Here is an 18821-nt window from a genome sequence, read left to right as displayed (position 1 = left end):
GAAAGGGTGACACGAAGCCGGTGCATAATCACGTAATCAGACAAGGTTTAAGGACCAAGCAACACAGCTAGCCGCTTGGGGCGCCAGGTTAGTGCTTAATTTGTATACGACCTGTACACGCATCTCTTTGCTCAGTAGGGTTATGTTAATTTTTAAAGTTCTTACCAAGAGCGCAGGCTACGGCAACTAATGTATAAGGGAAATATAGGTTGTTTGGAAAACTGGGAGAGTACGGAGCACCAAGTAATATGTCGTTTATGTGGCCTTGTTACTGAAACAAACTGGCCCATAACTGTTGTAACTGGTCCTTAGTATCCTGGATATAGGTCTTGGGACGGAGTTCACGATCGAGCTGGTTCCACTCATCTACATCTGCATGGATAGTTTGCAAATCCCACTTAAGTGCCTGGTAGAGAGTTCATCTAATCACCTTCACAATAATTCTCTATTATTCCAGTTTCGAACAGCTCGAGGAAAAAACAAACACTACATCTTTCCGTGCGAGCTCTGATTTCCATTATTTTATTACGATTGTCGTTTCTATCTATGTAGGTCGGCGTCAACAGAACATTTCACACTCGGAAGAGGAAGTTGGTGATTGAATTTTCAATGTAACATATGGCCGCAACGAGAAACGCCTTTGTTTTAATTATGTCCAAAGTTCTCTCCCCTATTTCTCAATAATACAAAACGTGCTGCTCTTCTTTGAACTTTCTCGATGCACTCCGTTAATTCTGTCTGGTAATGATCCAACACCGCGCAGCAGTACTCCAAAACAGGACGGACAAGCGTAGTGTAGGCAGTTTCTTTAGTACATCTGTTGCATCTTCTAAGTGTTCTGCCAATAAATCTCACTCTTTGGTTCACTTTCTCCACAGCATTTTCTATGCGATCTCTCCTATTTAAGTTGTTCGTAATTTTAATTCGAAAGAATCTTCTTGAATTTACGGCCTTAAGGTTTCATTGATTTATTGTGTATCCGAAGTTTGACGGATTCCATTTAACACTCAGTTGCCTGACCTCATACTTTTCATTATTTAAGATCAATTGCCAATTTTCACACCGTAGAGATAGATTCTCTAAATCGTTTTGCAATTTGTTATGATCTTCTGATGACTTGTCTACACAATAAACGAAAGTATCATCCGACTGCTTAGATTGTCTCCTAAATCGTTTACATAGATAAGGAACGCAGGCGACCTATAACACTACCCTGCGAACCGCGAGGAATCACTTCTGTTTTACTCGATGACTTTCCATCAGTTGCTACAATCTGTGACCTCTCTCACAGAAAGTCACGAATCCAGTCGCATAACAGAGACGGTATTCCATAAGTACCCAATTTGATTACATGTCGCTTGGGATATACAATGCAAAAGGCTTTTGGAAATCTAGAGCACGGAATCAATTTGCAATCCCTTCCCAATAGCATTCAACAGTTGGTGATGACGATGTTTTCTAAATTCGCGTTGACAGGCTGTCAAAAACCGTTCTCTTCGAGGTAAGTCATAATTTTCCAACAAAAAATACGTTCCAAAATCCTGCTGCATACTGGCTTTAACGATATGGACCTGTAATTTAGTGGATTACTCCTGTTGCCTTTCTTGAATATTGGTGTGACCTGGGCAACTTTTCAATCTTTGGATACGGATCTTTAATCAAGCGAGCGGTTGAATATGATTGTTAAGTGCGGAGCAATTGCATCAGCATACCCTGGAAGGAACCTAATTGGTATACAGGCTGGCTTTCAGTAAGTGATTTAAGTCGCTTCACTACTCCGAGGATATCAAGTTCTAAGTTACTAATGTTAGCAGCTGTTCTTGATTCGGATTCTGAAGTATTTGCTTCATCTTCTTTGGTGGAGGAATTTTGAAATGCTGTATTTAGTAGATCTGCTTTAGCAGTACTGTCATCGATATTATTCCCACTCCTATCACGCAGAAAGGACATTGATTGCGGTAGTATACTTTACATATGACCAGAATCTCTTTGGATTCTATGCCTGGTGTCGAGAAAAAGTTTCGTTGTGGGAACAATTATAAACATCTTGCACTGAAGCCCGCTCTGTAAAAGATCTACAATCCTGGGGCTTTTGTGTCATGTTCTGTTGGAGACGGACTGTCCGTCTTACTGACCACAGAGGTACCCCAAAGTCACACTGACAGTTCAGACAGATATGAGTCATGTGTATACGAATATTGTCCTGTTGAAAAATGGCACTACGACACTGTCGCATTAAAGGCAATAAATGAAGACACATGGAGTCAATGCGTTACCATTGTTCCCCTAGTCACTACCAATAGCGACCTGAAGTCACCATGGTACCTGAAGAAAAACCGCTGTGCTTCCTCACCTCTTCAAAACATTGGACCCATGGAACCCCTCTGCAGATAGCCGTCATACTCACCAACGGCATCTGGGGTATGCAAGAACCGCGATCCATAGCTGAACACGGTGAGACGCCATGTATCAGCAGTCTTTGAGTCCCGGTCATGCCACCACGCCAACCGCAGCCGTTTGTGTTGTGTTTACAATAGCCAACAGGTGGCACAGTTGCTCTCTAGTCTGGCTGCCGCTAGGCTCTGGCCAATGGTGCAGGATAATCCAGAAACTCGCGGGGAGTCTTTTACTTCCTCTCGGATGTCAGGCGCAGACGTCAGAGGGATATCTTGTGTTTTGTGCACAACAAGGTGATCCTGCCTTGTGGTGGTCAGATGTGAACGATTGCAATCTTGACTCCGATTATACCTGCCTTCAAGTTCCATGCAATTCAGCATCAGGCCAGTGCCACATACGAAAGTCCTGCAAATCTGGATATTGCACGATTCGACCAGCCGTCCAAACAAAGCCAACAACAAGACCCCATTCCAACTCTGTCAGGTGCTGATGACACAATCTCTCACGAGTACGTAATGTCTCCCTGTCCTTCACAGTGATCAAAACGTCTGGTGTTTTTCCCGACCCTTATGCATCTTTATACATCTTCCCAGAACTGGTAAAAACGCTAAACACGAACAACGTTAACTCACTCAGGTGGCCGTTCTATCTGTTACAGAGACTTGCAGCTCTAGTCACTTACCTATCAGCCGATGGTGAGTACGTGTTCGAAGTTACATCGACAGCCGACCGAGCCTTCTGGGTGTTTAACTTTTTATGCTGTGCTGTGTAGATCCTGGTTCATAAAGTATAGTCTGTTCGAGAAATGAACCATAGAGGAGAATGTAATCCTTTTACCCTCATATAGCTTGTAACACATAAGGTGCGTACTTTGGTTTATTTGCAGCAATGGAACATATTTGAAAACATTGACTTGTGAGAATGTACATCATCTGAATCGCGCTACCTGAGATCCTAGCCCCTAGATGCGCTTTGGATGCGATCAGCCGTAATATTAATATAGAAGAAGATCCCACAGATCATCCTACATAAGCGACTCTCGGCTAAGTTACCTGACTGTCTTCTAACCTAGATGGGGAACCACGCTACCTGAGATCCTAGCCCCTAGATGGGGAACCGCGCTACCTGATATCTTCGCCCTAGAATAGCGAGAAGTTGTAGCAGATCGGGCAGTTGCTGCCGAGGAGCGAGAGGCTCAATGTCTTTTTTTTCCTTAGATACTCCCTCGTAGGCAGCGTTCGTGGTGGTAGTCTACAAATATGAACTCTTTCCTACCTTCCTACGTTCGTAATACATAAATTGTTAATTTTAAGCATTTCCTTTTTCTGGTAAGACATTTTAGAATATGAAAAAACGAAATTAGCTTTGTTTTAAGTATGTGTACAATTTAAAATTGTGCAAACAAGCCCGTCCTATTCATTAGGTAGTAGGTTAAATTTAGATGCCAGCAAATAAAAAAATATAAAATAACACGGATCATCGTCAGGTGCAGAAGAAGTCACTCTCCAGTTTATACATCTACATATCTACTCTGCAATTCACATTTAAGTGCTTGGCAGAGGGTTCATCGAACCACAATCATACTATCTCTCTACCATTCCACTCCCTAACAGCGCGCGGGAAAAACGAACACCTAAACCTTTCTGTTCGAGCTCTGATTTCTCGTATTTTATTTTGATGGTCATTCCTACCTATGTAGGTTGGGTTCAACAAAATATTTTCGCATTCGGAAGAGAAAGTTGGTGACTGAAATTTCGTGAAAATATCTCGCCGCGACGAAAAACGTCTTTGCTGTAATGACTTCCATCCCAATTCGCGTATCATATCTGCCACGCTCTCTCCCCTATTACGTGATAATACAAAACGAGCTGTCATTTTTGCACCCTTTCGATGTCCTCCATCAATCCCACCTGGTAAGGATCCCACACCGCGCAGCAATGTCTAACAGAGGACGAACGAGTGTAGTGTAAGCTGTCTCTTTAGTGGACTTGTTGCATCTTCTAAGTGTCCTGCCAATGAAACGCAACTTTTGGCTCGCCTTCCCCACAATATTATCTATGTGTTCTTTCCAACTGAAGTTGTTCGTAATTTTAACACCCATGTACTTATTTGAATTGACAGCCTTGAGAATTGTACTATTTATCGAACTCCAACGGATTTCTTTTGGAACTCATGTGGATCACCTCACACTTTTCGTTATTTAGCGTCAACTGACACCTGACACACCATACAGCAATCTTTTCTAAATCGCTTTAGAACTGATACTGAACTTCGGATGACCTTACTAGACGGTAAGTTACAGCATCATCTGCGAACAACCTAAGAGAACTGCTCAGATTGTCACCCAGGTCATTTATACAGATCAGGAACAGCAGAGGTCCCATGACGCTTCCCTGGGGAACACCTGATATCACTTCAGTTTTACTCGATGATTTGCCGTCTATTACTATGAACTGCGACCTTCCCGACAGGAAATCACGAATCCAGTCGCACAACTGAGACGATACCCCATAGGCCCGCAACTTGATTAGAAGTCGCTTGTGAGGAACCGTGTCAAAAGCTTTCCGGAAATCTAGAAATACGGAATCAACTTGAGATCCCCTGTCGATAGCGGCCATTACTTCATGCGAATAAAGAGCTAGCTGCGTTGCACAAGAGCGATGTTTTCTGAAACCATGCTGATTACGTATCAACAGATCGTTTCCTTCGAGGTGATTCATAATGTTTGAATACAGTATATGCTCCAAAACCCTACTGCAAACCGATACAATATGTGCTGATTTTGTTGAAGTTCACATACCGATATAGCTGGGGAACATATTAAAATTGGTCTTGTCGTAGTGAATAGCTCTTAATTATATCGTTAGAGATTCAGTCAGATAGGCACAGTAGCCATATCCAACTTCATGGATACCTTGTCCTCCATATTTAAGTACAACAGCTTCTCTTTCCCACGCGTGTAGACCATTAATTATATCACGTAATTCACGTTTTCGAACCTGTTCAAATACGTGGGCGTTAAACAAGCGTTAGGTACACAGGGAGTGCTTTCAAACAAATTGTGCTACAGTGAAACAACTCATCTCAGGAAATAAGTATTATAAATGACAAACTGACGACGCTGTTCAAATGCAAGTGCATGACACAAACATTAGGTTATGCAGTGCATACATTTAAACAAGCGGAGCTAGGTTAGAAACACCATGTCAGGGTATAATTACTATAAGTGACGAATCTGATAACAAGTGTCTTTACACTGTGATAAATGTGCAGTTTTTTTTAACATTTCGTCCCAATGATTCACAATCTTCTTAGTTGTTTCGAAGTTCTCTACAACTGTAAGAAAATATTTAAACCAGTAGAACTGACTTCAACTGAACATGAGGTAACTCAGATAATAGCTTGCCCGGCTAGCCACACGGTCTAACGCGCTGCTTCCCGAGCTGGAGGCGTGCCGGTCCCCAGCACGAATCCGCCCGCCGGATTAGTGTCGAGGTCCGGTGTGCCGGCCAGCCTGTGGATGGTTCTTAAGGCGGTTTTCCATCTGCCTCGGCGAATGCGGGCTGGTTCCCCTTATTCCGTCTCAGTTACACTATGTCGGCGGTTGCTCTGCATACACTGTCTCCACATATGCGCACACCATAATTGCTCTACCACGCAGACATTTGGGGTTACACTCGTCTGGTATGCGTGGTTCCTGGGAGGTGGGTAGGGGGGGGGGAAGTGGGGAGAGGGGGGGAGGGGGTCCACTGGGGGCCCAACCGCACAATAACCCTGGGTTCGGTATGGCGCAGCGATGGGGTGGGTGGACTGCTGTGGCCTGTTGTGGGGTTGTAAACCACTGATGGCTATGGTGGGACGAAGCCTCTCTGTCGTTTCTATGTCCCCGATTCAATACACACACACACACACACACACACACAAACACACACACACACACCTAAGATAATTTTTTTTAAAGTTTCTCAGGCATACTCGTTACACAATTCCGATTACAATTTTATTAACGCGTTCGCTCCTACACTAGCTTCCTTTCCTCAACGGAAGAAACAGATGAAGGAAGCTTACTGTATGTTCAATTCCCATTTCTTCAGGTTAATGGAATCTAAATACGCTTATAATTATTGAGCTGATACGCATCCGTTACTAAACAACCGTGCTTTTTATTACCTACCCAGCCGCATATCGGTATTATTACACCTTCTTCATTGCGTTAAAAACCCTTCGTCGATGTTCGGATCAACAATCTACCTTGTTCTCCATATTTAAATACAACAGCTTCTCTTTCCCACGCGTGTAGACCATTAATTATATCCCGTAATTCACATTTTCGAACCCGTTCAAATACGTGGGCGATAACAAGCGTTAGTACACAGGGTACACTCTGTCCGAAAATACGGTTGATGTAGCTCTCCACGCTAGTCTATACTGTGGAAGCCTCTCCATCTCTGAATAACCGCTGGATAGGTGCTTACTCAAGTCTAGCCTTGGATTCCGTATGAAATTTTGACCCCTCTCCCGCAAACACTTTCCTCCATTGCCGCATCACGAATACTTGATGCATCAATATGTATCCTATCAACTGATTCCCATTTTGTTCACTTTGTTCCATAAATTTCTTTTCCCGCCCAATTCGAATAAGTACCTTGTCTTCAGTTACTCGCTCTACCAATCTGGTATTTACCATTATTCTGTGGCATCATATTTTAAATGCTTCTATTATCTTCTTGTCTGAACTGCTTGTCTATCACCTTTCACTTCCGTATAAGGCTGCACTTCAGACAATTATCTTTAGAAAAGACGAAGAAGCACTTAAATGTGAATTCGGTGTGAACATGTCTCTTTTTCGTTCTGAACTCTTTTCTTGCTGGTCCCATTCTACGTTTTACGCCCCTAATTCACTCACCTTCACAAGATTTTATTCGACTACATTTCATTACTCTTGATTTAGATCTACCTATACATGCTTGCCGTGCAAACCACTGTGAAATGAATGACAGAGGGTACATCCCACTGTACCCGATGTTAGGACTTCCTCCCGTTCCATTCACGTACAACAATGTTCAAAAGTCTCTTTGTGCAATTACAAAATATGATAGGGGATGATATGACTGTTACGGACATTTATACATTTCAAAAGCGATTGGACTAGAAGCTGTATTATATTGTTGTCATGCTTATAATGTATTTAATTCAGCTCATATACAAATTGCAAATTTCAGAATTACTGCGATAATCTAGATAATGATTTGAGCGCAAAAACCATATTGTATCTTTAAGGATAGTTTACTTCTCACCCATATAAATAGTGTTCTGAAACATGACGACTGAGTGACATAGCAAATTAGATAATTTTAGCGTTCCACCATTTAGGCCAATTCTTTAACCGGGAGACCGGTATCTCGGTGGTTGATAACATTTTCTTCAACGTAATTTCGCCAGACAAGGCAGTGCTGTCCATGATGACTAGTACTTGCATCCATGACCATAATTAAAGTGAAAATCTATTTGTGAAGCGTCATAGAGATAGGTCAGGCAACAGCGTTGCTGCCGATCGTACATAAGGACAGAGCGAGCTTATTCAGTGGCTAGCACACTGGACTCGCAATCAGGTGGACAACGGTTCAAACTCGCGTCCGGCCATACTGATTTAGGTTTTCCGTGATTTTTCTATATCACTTTAGGCAAATGTCGGAATGGTTTCTTTGAAATGGCACGGCCGATTTCCTTCCCCATTCTTCCCTATGCCAATGGGACTGATGACCTCGCTGTTTGGTCCCCTCCCCCAAACCAACAAACCAATCGTACGTCAGGTATCGTGTTCCCTTCAGTAGGATGATTCCCCCACAGCCCAGATTACAACTTCAAGATTGGCAAAGACTGGACTTATAATGTTTTAACAGGAAATTTTCACCTCGCATCTGGACGTTTGTGTCCAGTGTCCTCTGTGTATAATCGTCAGTTCAGGACTATGGTGTTTCTATATAGGTATCGTAGACGTTATGGTTAAATTATTAGCATTGTCGATGCAATTTTTGTATCAAGAGATTTGTAGTCTATGTATAAGATTTCAGTGTCGGTTTGCAGGGTCTTCGAAAAGGAGCGACAACGGGCGCAGACCAGAGCAGTCTCTAAAAACCCCGAGTCTCGCATATCATTCACCGAGTATCTTCAGTATGATGAGGTATGTTACCACAGGGCAAAAGTGCAAATTCAAAATCATAAGTTTACGCAGTGGTGTGCAGCTACGTTATCGTGGGTAACTTAAATTACTCTACTTGACAATAAAGTGATGCACCCGGAAGGAAAAACGAAATGAATCTTCCCTGGAGAAAAAGGTATGTGATGTTACTCAGTGATCGCGAAATCGAGTGTATTGTACAAAGAAAATGGCAATATAAGTCCTCTTATCAGAATGATGTTGCTCCCCATCTAACTGGATGCATGCACTGATTCAGTTGGGAAATGTGTCATAAAGCCGTCGTATGTTTCCTGAAGCAAGCTGGCGAACTATTAGTGTAACTAAGAATGTCAATGAAATTCACCTACAGTCATGTTACTTGAGATGTTATTTTATTTTATTTTTGAGGCTATCAGTTCCAGCATTTCATTATGCCGTCTTCAAGCGCCATATGCATGTCTCCGAACGAAAGAAAATATGATATAGAGCCATAAATCCCTGGATGTTATGAATTAATCGTTACACTAGTGCTTCATTCGAAGACGGCATAATGAAATGCTGAAACTGGTAACCTTCAAAATAAAATAACATCTTAAGTTACAAGGATGTTGGTGAATTTCATTGACACTGACAATTACTTAACCAGCCGGTGTCTCCTGTCCCTGATAGACCAACAGAGACTGGTGTGACTAGTCCTTGATATCCAAAAACCTGGCACTGAGGTGGTGTTGAAGTCCGAGCTGGACCCACATATGTTACCCTTGAAATGGATCTGGGGATCTCGATGGCCACAGAAGTACCTCGACTTCAGGCAGACTGTCGATAGAGGAACGTTCCAGGTGTGTACGAACATTGTCATGTCGAAAAACCGTACCACGATATTGTAGCATGAGGGGCAACACATGAGCACAGACAATGCTCATCATTTACTGTTACGCTATCAGCGGTCCCTCAGTCACTACCAGTCGTGACGTGAAATCATACAAGATGATTCCCCACACCATGTCGCCAGGAATATCTCCTTCATGTCTCCTCAAAACATTAGAACAATTGTTCTTCTCCCCAGGCTGCCGCTATAGCGGCCGCCGACTGTCATCCGGGATGGTTCAGAGCCTAAATGCATCACTGAATTCAATATGATGCCGTTCATCAGCAGTCCATGCTCCTGGGTCATTGCAACCGCTTGTGTTTCGGGGTTAACAGCAGTCTACGTGTGAGCCGGTAATTCCTTAGTCTGTTTGCTGCTACTGAGCGGCCAATGGTGTGGGATTGTTGTTGTTGTCTTCAGTCCTGAGACTGGTTTGATGCAGCTCTCCATGCTACTCTATCCTGTGCAAGCTGCTTCATCTCCCAGTACCTACTGCAACCTACATCCTTCTGAATCTGCTTAGTGTACTCACCTCTCGGTCTCCCTCTACGATTTTTACCCTCCACGCTGCCCTCCAATGCTAAATTTGTGATCCCTTGATACCTCGAAACATGTCCTACCAACCGATCCCTTCTTCTAGTCAAGTTGTGCCACAAACTTCTCTTCTCCCCAATCCTGTTCAATACCTCCTCATTAGTTACGTGATCTATCCACCTTATCTTCAGTATTCTTCTGTAGCACCACATTTCGAAAGCTTCTATTCTCTTCTTGTCCAAACTAGTTATCGTCCATGTTTCACTTCCATACATGGCTACACTCCAAACAAATACTTTCAGAAACGACTTCCTGATACATAAATCTATATTCGATGTTAACAAACTTCTCTTCTTCAGAAACGCTTTCCTTGCCATTGCCAGTCTACATTTTATATCCTCTCTACTTCGACCATCATCAGTTATTTTACTTCCTAAATAGCAAAACTCCTTTACTACTTTAAGTGTCTCATTTCCTAATCTAATTCCCTCAGCATCACCCGATTTAATTTGACTACATTCCATTATCCTCGTTTTGCTTTTGTTAATGTTCATCTTATATCCTCCTTTCAAGACACTGTCCATTCCGTTCAACTGCTCTTCCAAGTCCTTTGCCGTCTCTGACAGAATTACAATGTCATCGGCGAACCTCAAAGTTTTTACTTCGTCTCCATGAATTTTAATATCTACTCCAAATTTTTCTTTTGTTTCCTTTACTGCTTGCTCAATATACAGATTGAATAACATCGGGGAGAGGCTACAACCCTGTCTCACTCCTTTCCCAACCACTGCTTCCCTTTCATGCCCCTCGACTCTTATGTCTGCCATCTGGTTTCTGTACAAATTGTAAATAGCCTTTCGCTCCCTGTATTTTACCCCTGCCACCTTTAGAATTTGAAAAAGAGTATTCCAGTCAACATAGTCAAAAGCTTTCTCTAAGTCTACAAATGCTAGAAACGTAGGTTTGCCTTTTTTAAATCTTTCTTCTAAGATAAGTCGTAAGATCAGTATTGCCTCAAGTGTTCCAACATTTCGACGGAATCCAAACTGATCCTCCCCGAGGTCCGCATCTACCAGTTTTTCCATTCGTCTGCAAAGAATTCGCGTTAGTATTTTGCAGCTGTGATTTATTAAACTGATAGTTCGGTAATTTTCACATCTGTCAGCACCTTCTTTCTTTGGGATTCGAATTATTATATTCTTCTTGAAGTCTGAGGATATTTCCCCTGTCTCACACATCTTGCTCACCAGCTGGTAGAGTTTTGTCCTGACTGGCTCTCCCAAGGCCGTCAGTAGTTGCAATGGAATGTTGTCTACTCTGGGGACCTTGTTTCGAGTCAGGTCTTTCAGTGCTCTGTCAAACTCCCATTTCGTCTTCATCTACATCCTCTTCCATTTCCATAATATTGTCCTCAAGTATATCGCCCTTGTATAAACCTTCTATATACTCCTTCCACCTTTCTGCCTTCCCTTCTTTGCTTAGAACTGGGTTGCCATCTGAGCTCTTGATATTCATACACGTGGTTCTCTTCTCCCCAAAGGTCTCTTTAATTTTCCTGTAGGCAGTATCTATCTTACCCCTAGTGAGATAAGCTTCTACATCCTTACATTTGTCCTCTAGCCATCCCTGTTTAGCCATTTTGCACTTCCTGTCGATCTCATTTTTGAGACGTTTGTATTCTTTTTGCCTGCTTCATTTACTGCATTTTTATATTTTCTCCTTTCATCAATTAAATTCAATATTTCTTCTGTTACCCAAGGATTTCTAGTAGCCCTCGTCTTTTTACCTACTTTATCCTCTGCTGCCTTCACTACTTCATCCCTCAGAGCTACCCATTCTTCTTCTACTGTATTTCTTTCCCCTATTCCTGTCAATTGTTCCCTTATGCTCTCCCTGAAACTCTGTACTACCTCTGGTCCTTTCAGTTTATCCAGGTCCCATCTCCTTAATTTCCCACATTTTTGCAGTTTCTTCAGTTTTAATCTACAGGTCATAACCAATAGATTGTGGTCAGAGTCCACATCTGCCCCTGGAAATGTCTTACAACTTAAAACCTGGTTCCTAAATCTCTGTCTTACCATTATATAATCTATCTGATACCTTTTAGTATCTCCAGGGTTCTTGCACGTATACAACCTTCTTTCATGATTCTTAAACCAAGTGTTAGCTATGATTAAGTTGTGCTCTGTGCATAATTCTACTAGGCGGCTTCCTCTTTCATTTCTTAGCCCTAATCCATATTCACCTACTATGTTTCCTTCTCTCCCTTTTCCTACACTCGAATTCCAGTCACCCATTACTATTAAATTTTCGTCTCCCTTCACTATCTGAATAATTTCTTTTATTTCATAGTACATTTCTTCAATTTCTTCGTCATCTGCAGAGTTAGTTGGCATATAAACTTGTACTACTGTAGTAGGTGTGGGCTTCGTATCTATCTTGGCCACAATACTGCGTTCACTATGCTGTTTGTAGTAGCTTACCCGCATTCCTATTTTCCTATTCATTATTAAACCTACTCCTGCATTACCCCTATTTGATTTTGTGTTTATAACCCTGTAGTCACCTGACCAGAAGTCTTGTTCCTCCTGCCACCGAACTTCGCTAATTCCCACTATATCTAACTTTAACCTATCCATTTCCCTTTTTAAATTTTCTAACCTACCTGCCCGATTAAGGGATCTTACATTCCACGCTCCGATCCGTAGAACGCCAGTTTTCTTTCTCCCGATAACGACATCCTCCTGAGTAGTCCCCGCCCGGAGATCCGAATGGGGGACTATTTTACCTCCGGAATATTTTACCCAAGAGGATGCCATCATCATTTAATCATACAGTAAAGCTGCATGTCCTCGGGAAAAATTACGGCTGTAGTTTCTCCTTGCTTTCAGCAGTTCGCAGTACCAGCACAGCAAGGCCCTTTTCGTTAATGTTGCAAGGCCAGATCAGTCAATCATCCAGACTGTTGCCCCTGCAACTACTGAAAAGGCTGCTGCCCCTCTTCAGGAACCACACGTTTGTCTGGCCTCTGAACAGATACCCCTCCGTTGTAGTTGCACCTATGGTCCGGCTATCTGTATCGCTGAGGCACGCAAGCCTCCCCACCAACGGCAAGGTTCATGGGGGGGGGGGGGGGAGTCTAGGATATAACAGGAGGAATTACCGGTAATGGTCGCTGTGTCAGTAAATGTAACACTCAGCCAGACAAGGGAAATTGACAAAAGTGTGAGAGGTACTAAGAACTCATTTTATTACCCAGCAAGCACTACAGGTATGGAAATTTTAATAGTAGCAGTTTGGCAGAAATACTGAGGCGCAAACGGCTTCAGCTACAAAGATTACATCCTCTTTCCAGAGGTGCAAATGGTATAGCAACCTACTAAAAGGAATGTTACATCATATTTATTGGCCACTGAGTATGGCCCACATTTTTCTGCAAGGTAGGAACGAGACATAGAAGCCTATGCGAGTGTGTTGAACGAGACAGACTTAAACAAGTAGTTCTTAAGTATACAGCAAGTAAAGATAAGCTAAGTAGAAAATCAGTAAGGAAGCGGGAGAGGAAAAATTTTCTAAGTTCGAACAGCTGGTGTTACTCATTCGCCCGGAATTATCAACAGCCGCCAACTAGGGAGCGTAAACATTTCAACAAACCTCGACATTTTGTACGCAGCTGCGACAGAGCTCTGCAAAAAAATGGTTAGAAGAGCACAGACCGAACTGCATTCGTTACTCTCATATCATGTAAGGGATACCATGTACGACTCAGCAGCGCCTATCAGGCATTTCACTACGCAGTGGAGACTCAGTAACAAATTTACTAAGCAAATGCAGTGAAACTGAAGACCGCTGAAAACTCTAGAAGAGCAGAGCAGATTCAGTCATTACGAATGATGTCACAGAACGGAGCCTCTCCTCGAAAACATAAATACTCCACCTCCACTAGTTTAGAGCACTCGATCAATGGGATCGCTAGCTTTCATGTAGTTCGCACTCGATTCTCTAGTCATCGTTAAGAAAGATCTAGTGTGTGAAATTGTTCTAGTATTAGTCTTACACTTCCTGCCTCATGAGAAGATCAGTAATCCATAGCCGTGGATAATGAAGTCTACCGCCCAGTAACGAAGTCAGCGTAGCAGTCAGCACTAAGGCTAGGCGCAAATTGAGACGCGTATAGCACGTGTGACGTGACACGACACTACAGCGCGACACGCACGTGCCGCAGGGTTCGCGCGGGTGCAGCGCATATTGCGAAGCGTACACCATACTTCGCACGCTCCGGCTAGCGACGCTCTGCGCTGACAGAACCGAAGCGCGCCCAACCTGTTATCTTTCTCAAACGATTTTACAAAAACTATTCACTGAAAATATATAATTTGTAGCGTTATACTTGTAGCGTTATATGTCAGCTTCGTGACGAAGTGCCCATAAACTCGCTATTGACCGTTCTTATTGTGATGTACACATTTTAGTAAGACACTACGCAAAACTCAAAAAGTTTGCAACGAAAATTAGGGGTTTCTATGATTTTGCGTTTGGTGCGTATTACACCATATGTTGCTGAGCATGAAATTTAGCTAACATGCTGAATTTTTGTTTAGATTTGGGAGGAGGTCTCCATCTGCCTCCGATCTCGAGAAAATGGATCCCATGTAGCGCGCTCACTTCCGATCTCACGCCCGCAAGAATGAAACACTCGCAACATCTCTCATATCTCCTAAACCGCTCCAGACATCGAGTAGAAAGTTTGGCTAATGATAGCACACAAGGAAGAGTCAGTTTTGTCATTTCTTAAACGCACGGAACTTTCTTACCTATGGCGATATATCAGTACTTATACTTCCCTTTTTATGTATTTCACTACAGTGACTAATTTTTTACTCGTTATCGACAGCTAGCGAAACAAGAGCTTCCTAGTATAAAAATAAACATGAAATTTCTTCTTTTATGTTACTGAAAACCGACACTATGACGTTTTTCGTAAGCTATTGAGCTCTGTGATTGCCAGTTACTTGTTTAATGAGGAACTCCGTTTCGGAATTCTGTCTCAATAGCTGCTGTGAGATGAGTTTGGCAAATTACACTGTGACAAAGGAAGTACAGTTAAACCATTCACCAAGAGAAATGTGGCCGTTACTCACAAACGGTAATGCTTCTTCGAATGAGAAAAGATTAACAACTCACACAAAAATAGATTGCCAATTCCGTTGTAATTTTGGTGGAATCCACGTAACCCATCGTATTTTTAACACTAAGCGACTGGAATCGAAACTTACCCAAGGATTTAATTCCCTCTCTTGATCTGAGCAGTATTAAAATAATGACGAGCGTTCCTTCAGGCGGAATGATAGGCACATGCCAGATACTGTTTACTCACCTAGTGCTTGCCAAACTGACAATGCGTGATCGCGAATAAAATAGTTTTTATTGAGAAAAATAAACAACTGACCTGTCGCACAACACAATGGTCAGTGTATTGTCAGCAGCGGAGGATAATGCGACAGGAATGCACAAGCTAGCCATGTGTGCCTTGTGAGATACAGTTCGAAAAACATTGTCATGAAAGTAGGTCTGCCTTTGTCAGCAGCACATTTCAACAAATTAAATATATCTAATCGTAACACTCTTTTAGGATATTCCTACTTACGTAATAATACCGACCATTTTTTTCATTTGTGTAGCCTGCTGTTGTATAATTGGTTTATTAATGCTGATAATGTGCATGCAACAATTGAAATGCTTTTTCTCATCACGGCGAACCAATTAAATCATCGTTATTTGTGTCTGCTCTTCTACTGTTTGTAGCTTGCAGTGGCAATGTGATGTTCACATGCATGTAATACAGTTTGTCGTATTACATTATTACATCTGTATCAGAGTAATAACACTGAAACTTCTATACTTCAGATCTTGGACGCTTTTTACCACAAGAACAAAGAGATCACACCTGTGGAGATTATCCCTTTCTAAATTTTTGTAACAGATCGTACAGATACGCCAGCATACTAGGCAGCGAGAATATAACCTTGTTTTACTTTTCTACCTTGATTCTTACTCACATGATTTTATAATATTCCTTGCTTCCTTATTCACTACCCTCTGTCCCTTCTTACGATTTGAAAACATCGCGGAGGCATATGATACAATTCCAGTGGCCAATGGCTCATCTGTTACTGAAGTATGCATTTTTCTTGACAGAAGAAAAACAAAACAAAACTATGCATATATAAATAACAGAAAAGTATAATGTACTAACGACGAAAGATGGAGCGTTTAAATGGCGAAAAACGAAACAGTACCCAAAGGCAATGAAATTTAGTACACAGTAAGGCAAAATTTATAGTATGGGCTGCTCATATGCACCGTTCCGATGTGAGCATATGGCCGGGCTACTTTTCCGCTCCCCGCCTCAAATTTCCCACGGTGCCAGCGAGGCAGGCGCCACGCGCGGCGCGAGAAACTGTGCCTCAACCACAACGCGGCGCGACCTGGCGCAGGCGCGTGTCGCGTCCCAGTCGCGTCGCGTCGCAAATTGCGCGGTCCCATTTGAACCTGTGATGTTACAAAAACGCTGCTTCGAGCCACACGCGCTATACGCGTCTCAATTTTCGCCTAGCCTAAGGGTTGTCCAGGGGGCCAACCAACACGGCTCCAGTCCAGGGCAGAAGCTGCCCTAAAATTCCAGCGTTACACGAGTCTTACGGCCTACAAAGCCGCCGGGCCAAATAGAGCATTCAACACATCACGGTACTAGACACTGCGGTCCTCCCGAGACGACAATACAGGCAGTGATCTGGGAGGGACTGAGTACTCCGCAAAATGGCGCCTGAATCAAACAGACATGTCGCGGTCACCGCAATCTCCAAGCAGGGCTACCAACAGGGCATGCCTACCTCGCCAGCGGGCGGCAAACAGCCTCCCTTGGCTATCAGAGACATAACGCCACTCCACATTTGGCTGGAAATGTCCAGGATCCCGGTTGATGTAGCGTCCTCAGCAGCCGTGAGTCTGCTGTTGGAATTCAGCGGATTCCCCTCCAGATTACGTAGTCATCAGCCATCGCAGAAGGCACAGCAACGACTTGTGTTATGAGTAATAAATGGAATAATCTTCACTACTGCTTTACTGCATCTAATGACGCCACACAACTCCTCGGTGTGCATTCTCACAAAATAGTAGGGGTTCCCAGAATGGCACTGGGCGACTCCTACAGATCTTAAGAATGACAACGATAAAACAGAAACATTAAATGAAATTGTAAGAGACTGAAACAAATAGATATATGTGAACAATAGTACAAACTGGCTTTGATAACGACAACACAGAAAATATTTTAGGGATCAAAATTAACATGGAGGCATCGCACCAACAAAATACAACGGAAGACTTAATGATGTAAACAGCAAACACCCACAATAAAAGCAAAGAGTGAGTGAAACTAAGACGATGCTACAAGGAGATCAACTGACAGTAACAAGGAACAGGAGACAAAAGGTTTGTGTTTTGGTCAGAGGGCAGCCTCAGGTGTGAATGCTATAGAGACATTGTTCAGTCTTCGTGAGACATCGAATCCATAAAAAACGTTGTGGTAAAGCACCTGTCGTCTTACAGCAAACCTCATTCGATGTGTAACCGATGTACGCTGTTCTGATGAATACGTAATATGTATATCAAAACCCGTCTGGAACCCTAACTAGTAAAATTGACAAAAAGACTATGTAGAATGAATTTACTGTTTGGAAACTTATGGAGTTATCAGTACCATATAAATATTGAAGTCAGCATGAATGTTAATGTTACGTTTATTCTTTCTGTTATTGATGTTACTACTTAAAACTAGACAGCAAGATTTTTTGTTGTAAACTTATATAATATTTGGCCACTCAGAAAATTCTCTCACTGGTGCGGAAGTTTTACTCAGCTGCGGTTTGTTTCTTCCAACATCATATCACCAGTGATCGTTTGGCTGGAAATATCTAGGATTGGGATCATGACCATGGGCATGAAATGAAAACGTTTCTTTGACTAAGGCGGTGACTATTTGACTGTTATAATGTCTACGTAAGGCTAACGATTGAGTGCCTGTCACACATCTGCAGTATCTATCAAAAAGTTTTGAGTCTCCTCTCAGAAACGATGTTAAATACCATTTACCACAATTCACAATTAATATTCAGCGATCCCCAGACTGATCTGCAAGTCAAAGGCGGCAATAGCACATAAGGAGCACATTGTGACATTACTGCCACATATCGAGAAGCTATATTCTTACATTTTCCACCACTTTTTCGTGATTATTTTATTGGTGGTACGGGACCTATGAGCTTGGGAGGAACGCTTTGCATTTATCGCGCTGGCTAGGTGCACTCCAAGTGCGGTCTCACAGTCCTGTTGTCGGCAGAAGGCAGTCAGAGAATTTTATTAGGAGAGGCGAGCTTCCCCAGACGGGCGGATGGAAAGCTCCAGTGAAAGACCTATCTGAGACCAGGGGATACCGTGCTGTCACGGCTGTCCCCAGAGAATAATTGATTATGATATTCTTACCTTTTCTGGACAAACATCGAAGGTCGAGGTTCCATGGCGCCGCCCAGCCAGTGTGAAAAAGAAGGTTGTTTGCTCCAAAACTGTGCTCAAGCGGTTGGCTTTAGTAGAACCGCCACTGTGCGTGGCGCAAAGAGCCCGACCAATTGAGAAAACACTGATCTAGGCCACTAACAACTTCATGTTTGTTAATGTCGGTTTTGCACACCGAGGGCACAAAGTCTGTGCTGCATTTCCTTGTTTTTTCATGAAATAAGCTATATTCTCACCCATCACATTTCCAGCTGCTTTGAGTCGCAC

At 42.7% G+C, this 18821-nt stretch overlaps 1 protein-coding gene across 1 annotated transcript in view; it reads left to right on the top strand.

The window, feature by feature from the left end:
- The window catches only part of LOC126268057 (carboxypeptidase B-like), an 86536-nt gene that overhangs the window by 13819 nt on the left and 53896 nt on the right, over nucleotides 1–18821 (top strand). The window contains exon 3 of the mRNA XM_049973491.1: nucleotides 8485–8581. Coding sequence (XP_049829448.1) covers nucleotides 8485–8581 — 97 coding nt within the window. The remainder of the gene's footprint in view (nucleotides 1–8484; nucleotides 8582–18821) is intronic.

This window comes from Schistocerca gregaria, chromosome 4 (genome assembly GCF_023897955.1).
Source record: "Schistocerca gregaria isolate iqSchGreg1 chromosome 4, iqSchGreg1.2, whole genome shotgun sequence".
Lineage (NCBI taxonomy): Eukaryota > Metazoa > Arthropoda > Insecta > Orthoptera > Acrididae > Schistocerca > Schistocerca gregaria.
The sequence above is the reverse complement of the archived record's forward strand: the minus strand, read 5'-3'. Positions and strand labels throughout refer to the sequence as shown.